General features: G+C 43.7%; 1 protein-coding gene across 3 annotated transcripts in view; it reads left to right on the top strand.

Annotated features, from left to right (window-relative positions):
- Positions 1–14789, top strand: part of LOC139958915 (uncharacterized) — a 36279-nt gene extending 21490 nt beyond the window's left edge. For all 3 annotated transcript variants that reach the window (XM_071956360.1, XM_071956359.1, XM_071956361.1), the window contains exon 5: positions 13326–14789. In XM_071956360.1, coding sequence (XP_071812461.1) covers positions 13326–13381 — 56 coding nt within the window. In that variant the 3' untranslated portion in view covers positions 13382–14789. The remainder of the gene's footprint in view (positions 1–13325) is intronic.
- Positions 14790–14810: the final 21 nt, after the last annotated feature.

The following is a 14810-nucleotide window of genomic DNA, read 5'->3' as shown; positions in this document are numbered from 1 at the left end:
GAAGACATGGGCTCAAAGGAAGGCGAAGCCAGGAGGTCTAGAACCGCCTTCGTGTCCCAAGAAGGGACCAGGCACCTAAGCTGTGGCCTCTTCAAAGCCATGGCACGGACCAGGAGGCCCAGGGATCGAAAAGAAGAAACCGGAAACTGGAAATGAAGGGCGGACGCGAATAGGTCTACCTCGGGGACGCTGAAGGCCACGAAGACTGCAGAGACGACCCGTGTGCCTAGAAACCACTCCATGCCTGTTCCCACGAATGCAGGCTTGCTTCACTCTTGATCGACCTATTGAGAGGAGGGCAAGTTGATCCACCCTTTTACTGCGTGGGAACGGGGCAAGCCAGAGCTTTATCAAGCCCCTCATGAGAGGTGGGGTTAGGACAGCTTAGCCGGGTAAACGTTGACAAATGTAAATAAACAATTGCCTTGGTGTGTTAAAGATACGATGGATTTTATCAGTTGTGGTTTCCGCAGCTTGCTTATTTCTGTATCGACATGAACTGTGTCTATTCTCAAATTGGTTGTGTGTACAAAGGACCGATGCAGTGAGAATTTAGGCAATTATTATTATGATCGATATTTTCCTGTACAAGATGTCGCAGAAGTAGACTGAGCGAAGTATGCAGTTCGACGATGAAGTATTCGCATTGCTTGGCATTGGTGCGACGCAAATAATATGTCGAAACTTGATGGGACCTGCCGCAACGCTCCAGTGTACCGAGACATCTGTATGCGTAATCGAGAGAAAGGCTACGGCAGAATGGTCAGCCAAATAAAGTACAAACTGAAAAACTTAAGCTAGGCTTACTGGCTTCTATTTTTTCGATAATCAGGAAAATAATATCCCAATTAACACGTAGCCTAGTTACTAACTCATCAGGCCCGTAAATTTTACAATGTAATAGGCTATATAAAAGAAAAATTTGTAAATCACAAACCAAAGTAAAAATAAAAGGATAACTAGAATGCATGCATTCTGGATTCAGTCAAACAAGAGCCACAGCACACGTTTGCTAACTTAAAAAGACAAGACTTACAATTGACCGTTAAGAATTATTGCTGTGTACGTAGCCCGATGTGGGAACATGTTTATACAGGGGGGTTTCCAGGATTTTCTAACCCGGGGGGCACAGATTACTATCAAAGCGGAGCGCCACCAGCGGTTGGCGCGCAGCGTACAAGAAAATTTATGGTTTTGATACTCCCCAGATCACCGGAAATGGCACTTCTCGGCTTGAAATGACCAACCAGATGTAGAATTTTGCCTGAGAACCAATGATTTTCCCAAAAGTTTTTTTTTTCATCCATAACCTTTTTTGAAGATTGTCACCAGTCACACATCATGTTCGACCTCATCGCATCTCCTGTGGATCATTGCTTTTTGTAGGTGATTCTATGTCGCGGCCCACAATACCCATAAGCCCCACTTTTCAAGGTTTTATGCCCATTATTTGTTTCAGAATTTGAAAATTCACAATTCTCGTCAATAAATTCACTTCAAAACATACCCATAATGTTGCACAAAATTTCATCTATGGACAACTAATATAGAAAAACCTCCTTCAACCCCTAACAGACCGGTCAAAATTGCACGAGTAGAGGGAAGTATGATGAAGAATAGTGGTCAGGGAATTTTTCGAAAATTCAGCCACAGTTAATTTATTGGTGTACAAATTTTAAAACCTCTTATAACGGCTACTATAAAACTTTGTTGAAGGACATGAAAAAATACCGAACAAAACCGAACACTACACAAATAGACAGTTTGGAGGCTGTTCATCCCAGAACGCCTTTCAGTCATGCTCGCTGATATGATGTGATATCTGCTGTTTGCTTTAAAAATTTGAATAATTGAAATGAGATTAAATAACTATTATCTGTTTATTGTGCAATGCTCCACCAGTGGAGTAACGATGAGCCTGGGGGTGGGGGCTCCTGGTTCAATGGGGCCCCCTATCAGGAGGTCCAAGCAAGGGCATTCGCAGATATGTTTACACAGGGGGGATCGGTAGGTCATATAGGTGTAACACACCACTTGATACTATCAGAGGCGTATATTTAGATATATGGCTCTGGATACTATCTAAGCGGAGCGCCACCATCAGTCGGCGGTGAGCGTACGATTTTTTTTTACCAAAAAATACTCCTAGATCGTCGGAAAAGGCATTTCTTATTCAAGTTGCATTTACACATTGATTATTTTGAGATCTCATGTCTTAGAGATAGGATTTTGACTTTCAATAATTTGTGTAATGCATTATGGGTCTGTATGCAATGAACATAACTAGAGAACTGTTGGTTGGGGGAAATCATTGAAATGTCAATTGCTTAACTTTTTTTTAATTTTTGATTTTCCAGGGGGTGGGGGGTGGGCAAGGGCCCCCTTACTGTATGGAGTATAATGGAGACTACTGTACAAATGCAGTAATCAAACGAAAGCATAGGCCTAATTTTGGCTGAAATACACCGAAGGCATCTTTATTGTTAGTCCTTTTATTATTATATTTATATGAAAGCCCTGCCTTCTTTTTCAAGAATCAGTTTCAAGTCTCTGGGGTGTTGGGTTATTGTTTAAGAATTTTTCAAAAAATCATATCCCGATGTTGTACTTAGTACAAAATTGGCTGGAATTGGGTTTTAAATTATATAATTTGTTTTCATTATAATAATAAATAACACAACTAGCTTGATACAGACATTAATACCCAATGAGCCCATGATCATGATGTCCGTATTTCGTATCACGTGAAAATATGTTTAGTTTCTTGTTTAGTCTTGTATGAGTTTTTCTTTCCCAGTAAAACGGACCCTCCCTATCCAAAGAGGTACCCTTTTTCTGTGCATCAGTATAGCGGGGGCCCCCATTTGGTCGGGGCCACCGGCTCAGCGTGGTCCGAGCCCATAGGAGTTACGCTACTTTGCCCCACTTTCTTTTCATTTCGAAAGACGCACAGTTTCAAGTTCATTACACAATGAAGGCTTCGATTCTCTATCTGCCTTCAGTTCGCTAGATATTGCTAGATATCCATACAGTACAGTGCCCTGGGGGTTATTTGGGGCCTGATCTTGGGAAATTGCAAAGTCAGGAGTGGTCTCATTCCATGTAGGTCAGTGCACGACCTCTAGACGTCACTAATACACAACCCAATCACTTGTTATCGATGAAGTGGTGTGTTGCCGGATTTTGTCAAGGTCTTGGTACTACGGGCGAAGGTCATTAATTAAGTTTCGTAACTCATCGGGAAGCGATTAGAGGGGTGGGGCGTAGGGTTGAAGAAGTGATGGGTGCGTCCGTCCCCCCTCCCCCCCCGCCCATGATACGCCCTTGGATCCACTACATGATATTCACAGGAGATTTGCTCAATTATCCAATCGCATGCGGAATTTATTTTTAGATTCATTGTATGAGTTACGGTACTAGGTTTGGTGTAACAATTAGCATTCAGGTAGGAGTGTATAACATTTTATCTCTGGATAGCAGTGTTGGACATAGGTCTAGTGCAGTTTGCATATAGATCCTGGTCTAATACCGAAATGCGTCATGTTCCCTGACGACTTGGTCGAGTTCGAGACCAGCCACAGTTGGTTTCATAGCACAATTGTACAATTGATTAAGGTGTCCATACACACACATGCATTATGATAGACCATATATAGTACATATATATATATATATATACATTAGTGAGAGAGGAAAAATGGAAACATCAAAAATGGAGTTGTCGGTGTAAGGGGTAGGGTGAGGCGCACACCCCCTCCGTAATGCTCGATTCGTCACTGGCTACGCTGTGTATATAATAGTGATCAGCGCTGTAATTATGACTGTTCCTCTTCTCTTCCTGGTGTCTTGGCGTTTATCTTCTACTCCCTCCTTTTCTCCCTTTTCTCCCTTTTCTCCCTTTTCTCTCTTTCTTTCTTCTTTTTCTTCTCCCTTTCGTCCTCTCCTTCCTCCTTTCTTTCCCCCCTCTTTTTTCCCTTTTTTCTTCTCTTTTTTTCTCCCCTCTTTTTCTTACCCCGGGGGGCGCGCCCCCAACCCCCCCTGGATACGCGCCAGTAAGACATGACACCGATGTGCTGAACTTTTTCCCGCCATTTAGACTGGGTGTCCCCAAGTCAAAACCATGGTCAATGAAGCTCGTAGTAAACGTCCATATAAGGGAATATGGGTGGAGTTTACATTCGCTGTCTACAGCGTTGATGAATGACGTTTACCAGTTGAAATATGTGATTGAAGCGACCCAGATACTGATGCAGGACCAGCAGTTTAATAGTTTTGAGCATTTCTTAAGCATGTCCGGCCGACGACTTTTCATTTCACGTCATTCAGACTATGGTCCGAAATAAAAAAAAATAATGGTGAACGAAAGAAATGACGTGATACACTTGTAAGATTTCCCGCGACCATCGTTTGGGTTAGCACTAATTTCCCTCCAATTTGTAAAGTGTAAGAAATTATAAACGCTGCTTAGGAGTCATAATTTTACCACATTATCTTACATCTTATCATAAGGGGATACATGTACAAAATACTTTTTCTTCAAATAGTTATGCCTAGGCCTACCAGGTGAGATGAATGTATATATAGCCAGCATGAATTTATCTAGTAACAAAGGTGGAGTGTTCTAGACATACAAAGCCGAATGTTCGTAAAAGCACACCAAAACCAATACGTTCACTACGAACACTGCGAACTCTGTATTAGAAAATAATAACAGGAAATGTGCCATCGTAAAGCGTTTAGTCTACACGCCATAACTTCTTTGATGCAATAGTAGCAAAATACACTGCAGTGGAATTTCTTGTTAGCAAACTTGCCAAGAAAAGTTTTTACATCTATGTCAAGTCCAATGGTACAGTATAAAACAGGTGCGGACATCGAGTTTTCAGCATGTCTGGAGCCCAACCCAACCATTTTGTGTTAGGGGTGAAATATTTCTTTTGGGTAAAGTGTGCAAACAGCTTTTTTTCAAAAGTTGTTGGAACAATTGTACACACAAAAAGTTCGGCATAACTGCTAGAATAATATTATTATATTTAGGTTTTCATTTTATTAGCTCATACCAGCATGCTGGTGTGAGCTATTGTTACAGTGCAGCGTCTATCACTCTATCCGTCAACAATTGGTAAAACCGCTACCACTCGCACAGTGTTTGATGGAATTTCATGAAACTTGGACACAAGGACCATTGGGTATAGGGTCATCAGAGATGGTCCGAAACTTGGGGTCAAAGGTCACCTGTGGGCCGTAATGGGCCATTTTGTGGAAATACGCAAAATGCTTCTACTCCTACAGATTCCATGTTGAGGGTTTTTCACGATAGTACTATGGAAGTTTTATTCTCAGGGTGTTCATGAATTTGAGATCAAAGATCAACTAGGGGTCTTTTGTGGCCCGGGCCGCGGCCCTATATTTTCAAATTGCTCCTGTCCGTACAGTGTATGGCCAGTTATAATGAAACTTGGTCACAACGTTCCTCGGGATGAGAGTTACGAGGGGTGTTCGGAAAATTGAGGTCAAAGGTCATTTATACTTTAATTCTCTGATACTCTTATGTTTGCCATTCTTATGTCTTTTTACTCTTTATCATCTTGTATTTGTCTTATTTGTACATATCTATTCGGGTGTTACATTTGTTTTATCATCACGCCTTTAAACTTTTATACTTTAATTCTCTGATACTCTCATGTTTGTCATTCTTATATCTTTTTACTCTTTATCATCTTGTATTTGTCTTATATGTACATATGCGAGCTTGTATTTTCCCTTTTGGGATGAAATAAAGTTACTTACTTACTTACTTAGGGGGTCATCGGGGGTCATTCTTTGGAATATTTTCAAATATCTCAATCTCCCCAAGATTTTGATGGATCATAAGTTGAACAATTAATCCCCATTGTTTAAAAATATCTGAGCCATCACCTTTTGCCAAAGCTCCTTTAATTTGTCTCCCAGTCTCTGCAGTGTTTGTTTACATTTGTGGTTAAGCTCTGCTCTGGTCAAAAGTTAATTAATTACAATTAATCCCCATTGTTTAAAAAAATCTGAGCCTTCACCTTTTGCCAAAGCTCCTTTAATTTGTCTCCCAGTCTCTGCAGTGTTTGTTTACATTTGTGGTTAAGCTCTGCAGAGGCTGTTAGTGGAATTAAAGCAGGACTGGGAGTTGTTATTAACTGTTGAACTGTAAGCTTGAGAGCCCTATAGCCAATCAGCACTTGCCGATTCTTAGAAGTCTTTGAGTCTGAGGTATGTAGGCAGCCAGCCAAAATTTTGGCAAGGAGTGCTTCAGGTCTGCTCAGGTAGAGGGGCAGGGTTGTCATTTTCCCGGGAAAAACGTGTCTTTCCCCCTAAGCGGTAAAAACCAGGTAAAAACCGGGAAAAACTGGTAAATACCGGTAAAAACCACCTCTGTCTCGAAAACTATTATTACTTGTCCGTAATATGCAGGGTCATCAGTAGGCACGATATTGTTTCATGACAGGCATATGTTATTGAATATGGGAGTTTCTTAGCTTCATTTTGAGCTATTTTATCACAACTTAATTCTACTTTTTGTGGGAAAAAGAGTATTTTTCATATTGCACATGTATAGTTATTCTGTCACGATCTCTTTAGCAGTATGCATTGCCTATTGCCCAAACCATGATAGGTCTACACTGGGACACTCACCCCACCTAAATTCTTCAGGCCTATTATGTGCTCAGACAGTTCATTCAATTAATACAGTAGGCAACAGTCTATTTAGGTGAACTTCAATCCAGGGGGCTCAATAGAAACTGCTTTGAAACTATGTAAGGCACATGGGCCCAATTAAAGTATTAAATGCACAATGGCCCTATCAAGTGCTGCATCACTAGAGGGAGTTTTCTCCAATTTTGGTATGATCCAGACAAAACTGATGAACAGGTTGGGGGTGGAAAAAGCAGCGAAACTTGTAGCTTGCTATAGGTATCTACGAGGGAAAGGAGAAGTGGAATGGTAGTCTGTGCCTACTGAAAACCTAAAGCACTTCAACCTGAAAGTATGCTATATAGCAGGAGCTACAACATCAGACTCATAGTCTCATACTGGACACTGTCATTAGAGTTCTGGGATTTATGTGTTTAAACGTCAGTTATTTACTCTGGAGGTCCAGCTAATAATCACTTTGCAAAATTGTTATGCCAAGCTCGACAGGTTGAACACTATACAGGTATTTTTTAGTTTCATGTACTGTAACTTATATTTTAAGACACAAAAACATGTTCATACTGTAGTTTGCAAGAATTTAACAGAGTACACTCTATGTAGTTTTCATTGTTACTTGAGAGATCTACTTGGCGAGCGAGTTGTAAAAGTTACACTGTGAAATATGTTTGCTCACTTTCCATGTTTTTTTGATGGTGTTGCATTATATATATGTAACAAGACAATGTGACATGTATAATATGACGAACCATAGCCCTAGGAGGCACCAACAGTTTGGTACTTGTCCATTCTCTAGGTTATGGAATTATGCATCTCGATAGGAAAATAAAGTTGGTTGATTTGAGCATCCAACATATTATTTATTTGAATTATTTATAATAGTCTAATCGGTAAACTCACAAAGTTATACATCATGGCTGTTCTCTGGATGTAACACCTGAGATGTAACCCAACCCCCTACCATAAGATGCCATTTTCTTGTAGTTTCTATGCTCCTTAACAAGTTCCACATGAATTTTTAGGAATTCTATATAATTTGTGGTTTTTCCCAGTTTTTCCCACTTATAGGTGGGAAAAACCTCCCGGTAAAAACCTGGTTTTTACCGGTCGGTAAAAACCGCCCGGTAAAAACCGGCCAATAAGAGGGGAGAAAGTTTAATAGGGTAGGTCAGTGGTATTGTTTGAGAGAGTGGGTAAAATAGGATTTAAAGGGGGAAAATAGGAATTATAGCCAGTGGTGTGGCCAGGATTCTGCTAACGGAGGGGGGGGGTCATCCCTCATGGGCCCAAAATTGGTGGAATCTGAAAAATGGCCTGAAATTTGGTGGGCCATAAAGAATTGTGGGCCCTACATTTTTAAGCTCGAAAAGGTATGAGCTTCTTCACCATTGGTGCTCTAGTTTGTTTTCATTTTGGAAACTATGAAAGATTTTTTTTACTTGAAGTTTTTGCTTTTACTTAACCCCCGCGACAAGTCGTACCACTCAAAATATTGCTCTTCAGATACGAACAATAATTTCCCTGCCCAGTGCATTGACTTTATCAAAGGTGGTAAATGTTGGCCATATCGGGAAAGCCCCGGTAGAAAATAGTGTGTGTGCGCTGCTTGGACGATATATGCATGTGTCGAAAAGACTCACTGCATATCTGTCGATAGCTGCTCGTATTCTCTATTGAAATAACCTGGTTCTCCAAGGTTTTCCAAGCCTGCAGCTATGCCTGGAGTTAACTCGTTGAAACGCGGGTTCAAATTGCAGGGCTTATCTGCGGTTACAATTTTAGCCCTACCTATGCATGCTTGAAGCAAACCCGCGTTCATGGGAACGGTGTATCTGTAAGCGACTCCGACAGTCGTCACAGGGCGTCTGCGATTGAGTTGCGAGACCCCGGAAGGTGAACTGCCCTCAGCGAGAGCTGATGGATCCTGCACCATAGAAAGAGGTCCCAAGTCACTCTCCAAAGCGAAAGGGTTCTCGTCCTGCCTTGGCGGTTGATGTAGGAAACCGCCAAGGTGTTGTTGCATCTGACAAGCACCAGGCTTCCGCACACTCTGTGCTGCAGGAGCTCCAAGACATTTATGTGGGTCCCCATTAACTCCTCTTCCCGCACATGGGCCAGGGACACGTCTTGCGCATGTGCTCCCCACCCCCGTAGGCTCGCGTATGATGTGAGCTTGAGAGAGGGGGAGCCGGTCGGAAATGTCACGCTTTTGTACAGGCTGGCTTCGTCGCACCACAATTGAAAGATCTGGTCTGACGACGGGCGGAAAAAGGCGAGTAGATGGAACTGGCCGCATGTATAAGCGGCAATGAGGGACCAGGTCCACCAAACATGCCAGGTAGCCCACCAGGACCAGTCACGCATGGGCAGGTACTGCGCGGGGCGGCGTTGGATGGACAGACCTCTCCGAACCGCCCGCACCCTCTCCTGGGTCGGAAGGCCCTACCCCGGTAAAGGTCTGTGTCTGCCCCCAGATAAGTCACTTGCTGTGATGGGACCATGGAAGACTTTTCTTTGTTGATCAACCACCCTAATGATGACGTCACGTCCAAGACCCTCCGGATGTGGGAAACAAGGTCCCATGACTCCGCCACAATCAACCAATCATCTAGATAGACAAAAATCTGGACTCATAATCGTCTCAAAAAGGCAGCTAACGCGCAAACCAATCTGGTGTAGCTCAGTGGAGCTGTGGACAGACCGAAAGGAAGGGCTGTGAATCGGTAAGAAGCCCCATTGTAACGGAAGGTCAAGAAGGGGCTGTGATCCATGAAGATCGGGACATGAAGATAAGCATCCTGAAGATCGACTGAGCAGGCCAACAGGCGGGGAGACAACCTGTTCAGGATCAATGGGAGCGTCTCCATCCGAAACCGTTGGGAGCGGATGAAGTGGTTCAGCGGCCATAGATTGAGAATGGGTCTCCAACGGCCGTCCTTCTTCGGAGTGAGGAAGAAGGTCGCTGAGAACGGGTAGAGTCTCACTCAAAATAGGGACAATGGCGCCTTTCCGAAGGAGGACATGAACCTCGTCGTGCAGAGCCTTGGCTCTGGCCAGATCTGACGGAATCGGAGTGACCCGGAAAGGAGTCGGAGGCGGCGGTACCCCTCCTGGATCGTTGAGAGGATCCATCGGTCCCTTGTGACCCTGTTCCTCTCGCCGGCAAACGCCAGGAGCCTCCCCCACCAAGGGGCCGGCACAAGAGGGTCCGGGCCCAGCGAGCAGTCATTTGCGAAAGGGATGACCCCTCCCCCAACCTCTGCCGGTACTATGAGGGGTTGGATTTCCGCATACGTCCACCAGACTGAGCCGAACCCTGCGGTGTATCACTTGGTCGTGGGCGACGAGCTCCCCGGTGAGAAAAGGCCGAACCAGGGCCCCGCAAAAGGGAGGCAAGGAGGGAGGAGAGTGGTCTTATGGAGGATTTCTCTCCTGATTACGTCCTGCTCGACAACCTGTTGAAACGAGCCTTCCGAAGCTTATCCCCGTAGGACCAGGCGATCACACGCCTCCTGGGGAACTGGAGGGGAGCAAATAAGGGTGTCGTATTGGTCTTGGCTCACTGGATACGTGGATACGCAGACCAGGCTTGATCAGCCAAGCGGGTAAACCGATCCCAAACCTCTCCGTCTGCGTGTATCGAAGGGGGAGGCTGAGAATGTGTCTCATCCCCCGGTGCACAAATTCTGAGCCAGGAATACCTGGCGGGCTGAGCTACTATGGGAGGATCTGTAACACCGAAAGTTACATGTAGCTCACGGACCAAACGTCCGTAGTCCTCCTCAGAGAGGACATCCCCAGACAGGTCGACGTCTGGGCCAGGAGAGAAATGCGGTCCACGTCCGAGTGACTTAAATCACTTCTAACTGTCCCCTAACTGTCCAATGGGATCACTAGTAAGGACCCCAATGGGGCGGAGTCGATTCAATCGACAGACATGATACTAACTGCAAATGAGCAGAGTCCACCTTATGGCCCTGACGAAGGGAATAGACCGACTCTTTCAAGGCTGTGAGGAGAGAAACCACCGAGGGGTCCTCCGGCGGCAACGTAGAGTGGTGACAGGAGGGGTGTTTCCGTCTACGACAGACTCCCGTTTGTCAGAAGAGGACTCAGAAGAGTAGGACGCGCCTCCGTTTTCTGGACGTCATCTGCCTTCTAGCGGGGGACCGGCCCCTAGATTCGATAGGTGTCTGGAAAGGATCCGGGCCTCTGGTAGTGAGCGGGTGTCCACCCCACCGGGCGTCGAAGTGCGACGGCCCCGGTAAGGGCAAATGCTAATGGTGTATCCATTGGTTCCTCCCAAGCAGGTCTGGTGTAGTGGGGCCCCCGAGCCCTGCACTAACACAGCCCCATGTGAAGAAGGACCTGTATGGGCCGACACAAGGGGCCTCTGTGATATCAAGCCCACCTGGGCTACCATCGACACGGGGGAACTCCGCGACGGATTGGCCAGCATTGCCATCGTCGGAGTCTCTCTACTAGACGCTCCCGTCGCTAGCATCAGCGAGGGTGCCCCCGGTAGAGGCATTGGAGGGGGTGGAGGAGGCGAAGAACGATGGGATCCACACATTACAATGGGTTCTAATTAGAACACCCGTATTGACACCACGATCTGAAAGAACAAAAATTAAAACGTTATTTGAAAACGGCAGCGACAAATTACTTTAATAACGTGAGGAAAACCTACAAAAACAAGGACTCTCCGCCGAGTTGGAGGGGGCCAGACCACCTGATAGAGCCTTCCTACCTCAGAGACCACTACCTGAGTGGGTGTAGCAGCCCATAACGAAGTTGTATACCACACCCCTACGAGCTTCCTTTCAGAAGTTATTGGCCAAAAACCACTGATAAAACTTCTGACGGACGAAACTCGGGTCCCCCTCCTAGACCGAGGGGAGAGGCCAAGAGACTCCAGAAAGGGCCTAGCTAGAGAGCCCCCCAGGGTAACCTCATAACCAAACCGGTAACCGAAAGGTCCAAGGAAGAGGAAGAGACGGGCCCAAATGTTGGAGTGACCACCTCCTAAACAGGTAAAAAGAAGGCCTCTCAGCTCCACTATAGAAGGGCGTAGCCCTCGGATACTGTGTTCTGTGGATAGAACAGAAGCAGGCCCAGAGGCCGAATGAGAAATCAAATTTTTCATCGGTACCTTCCCCATATATGTGTAACGAAAACAATGAAAAAAGGGGGAATCCGAAGATTCCCCAAGGCTTCCGTAGTAAAAAAGGAGCTACAGTACATGACCAAAACACATGGTCAGAGCTCTGGAGCGTGCGAACTTTGGTCATGTGACCCAGAGCCCCAGAGCCGAAACACAGTACTACCGTGCTAACAGCTGAAGGCCAATGCACCCCCTTTGTACAAGTAAATAAGAACCCGAGCCTATACACACTACATAGCAAAAATCGCAGACCGAAGGGTCCGACGATGGGGGCTAGGCTCGAAGAGCCCACCTATCCCCGAGCAGGAGGCAACCAATAGCACACCTCGTACCTGAGGTAAGGCCGACGAACCCCCACACAAAACAATATGGAGGGAACTCATCGAAGCCAGCTATGCTACGGCGGAACACTAAAAGGAAGGGAAAAAAAAGGGACTAAACAGGAGCGATCTCACCAAAATGGGAGATAAAAAGGCTTCAAGTGAGCTAAGCAAATGCGAAACAAGCATCAAACACTTTGATGTAGACTTACAACTGAAAGACACAGGAAAAGAATGACCAGACCAAGGCACCGGATCTGGCCAGACAGCTGGCTAGACCGGCTGCCCTTGGCAGGCTAAGGTATAGTTGGTGGTGGTTTTTTGTGAGTTGAGCGCCGATGGCGCGGGAAAATGCATAAGTAATTTGTCCAGAAGGTAGGGAGTTCCCGATGTAAGTTAGGAGATCCATACAAAAGTTGTTAAGGCCAAGGACAAGAGTACAAGTAGTATTCCCTCCTTGTCCACACATCATACACCTACCCCTCCTCCTCTATCGGTGAAATCAGAGTAAGCACATGCAATATCCCCTCCTCATCCCCACGTCATCCCTACCTCCTGCCATCATTGGAATGGAAGAGCAGAGTGCATATTACCCCCCCCCCCAACACCAAACATCATACACCTACCCCTCTGTCCCTATAATGGAAGGGCTAGTTCTTTTCAGGGATGCGTCTTGGCTTTAGCCAGTCAAATAAGTCACATTCAATCAACCACATGTCTGTAGTGTAACATATCTTTACAGACAAATAGCCCATTAAAATTGAAAACAAAAGTCATACTTTCAAAAGTTGATTTATTGTGTCTAGTGCATAGCAAAAGAGTCCCTCAAGCTTTTACAGTATCTTGTTTTGAACATGAAACTGGAATTAAAAAATTAAGGCCTCCTAATCAGGCAGTTTTTTCTTGCCATAGAGGAACATTTTTGTGGATAAAATCTTAAGCATAATCTGAAAGGCGTGTTAATATAAAGTTCTATTGTCCAAACTCACAAGTGAGGGGAGGTTGGGGGGGGGGCACAGTTTTAACAGAGACTTTGATAAAGTACTTCCAGAGTTTTAACATAAAAAGAAAATGTTGATTCATGCAGATTACTGATCCTATTATGAAAGCATTTTTGTCATCATATTTTATTCTTTTTGTTTTAATTTACTTCACAGACGCTGAAGTAGCCCATATCATGTCAGGGACAGAGAACATGGACTGGGAGTACTAGTGTTTTGAGGTGGAATTGATGAAGGGGAAAAAAGTTTCTTCTTTCTTTGTTATATCTTAGAAAATTAAGTAAATGCTAATTAAATGATAATATCTCCTTCAGTCAGTTTACATGTAGCATGAGTACTTAACCATCAGTATGAGTCCAAAGAGTACAACATTAAAGGTAAGAGTACTTGATTTTGATTGCTCTTAGTACAAGGATAAAAACATGAGTACCAGAACCAGCATCAAGTAACAGTTATGAATAACAATACCTGCTTTTAATGTTTATTTACCTCTGCGTAGTACAATTATAGTAAAGCATACTCAATCATGAGAACCTACATGAGTACTACAAATCTGACTACTTGTAATGAGAGTAATTAGTAGTAAAAACATCACTAACGAATGGTGACCAATGCATCATGTGTCAAGTAACAGTTATGAATAACAATACCTGCTTTTAATCTTTGTTTCCCTCTGCGTAGTACAAGTATAGTAAAGCATACTCAATCATGAGAACCTATAAAAATGAGTACTACAAGTCTGACTACTTGTAATAAGAGTAATTAGTAGTATAGACAACATTAACGAATGGTGACCAATGCATCATGTGTCTTATCATATGTGACCATCATTTGTCTTATAATCTGTGACCCAAACCTCAGCGAAAGAGTTCTTTTTGACCTCAGGAATTTGTACGTAGAATAAGTAACAGTTAACAGATGCCAAACCATCGCATCATATGGATCCAAATGGTATTGTACATAAGTACTAGTGTCACATTGAACACCAGTAGTAGTGTACTGTGTAATAGCATATACATTAGTTAGTATAATGCATGTTACTATCTTTGTGTGTGCCATCACTCCTCTCTCTGTGCTGTACATGTGTGGTGTACATGCACACAATATACTGTTGCCATGTTTTGAATGTCTTTCAAGTATCATTTGAGCTTTCACTGTAAGAAAAGGGCCTTTATATATATATATTTTGAAAAGAGGCTTGTGTGTATGTGCATCTTGAAGTTGTAATGATGTGGTCAATTTTATCTTTTGGGTAAGTTCTCACAACAACTGTGTAATATTTGTATCAATTGAATTTGATATTTAAATGAGAATGGGGATTGTTGGTGACTTTGTGACCTAACCTTGTGTGGCAGCAATAATATAATTGTTTGTCATCAAAATGTTGATGAAAAGAGAGGGAGAGTGATCAGCATTAGGAAATGTCACTTTTAATGATGAGAACAAGAACTAAGAACAATTCTTTCTTTATTAATTTGAACAAAGACAGCTGATCATTTAATTGTTATTTGCAGTTAAACTTAGGACCATTAAGACCATATTAATGGCACTATTGTGGTTGCATCTCATTATCACAGATTCCAAAGCTTATAAAGCTTATATTGAAAAAGTTTAATTGTGTTTTTTTAAGATATCATTTGA

The sequence above is a fragment of the Apostichopus japonicus genome, chromosome 18 (assembly GCF_037975245.1).
Source record: "Apostichopus japonicus isolate 1M-3 chromosome 18, ASM3797524v1, whole genome shotgun sequence".
NCBI lineage: Eukaryota > Metazoa > Echinodermata > Holothuroidea > Aspidochirotida > Stichopodidae > Apostichopus > Apostichopus japonicus.
The sequence above is the reverse complement of the archived record's forward strand: the minus strand, read 5'-3'. Positions and strand labels throughout refer to the sequence as shown.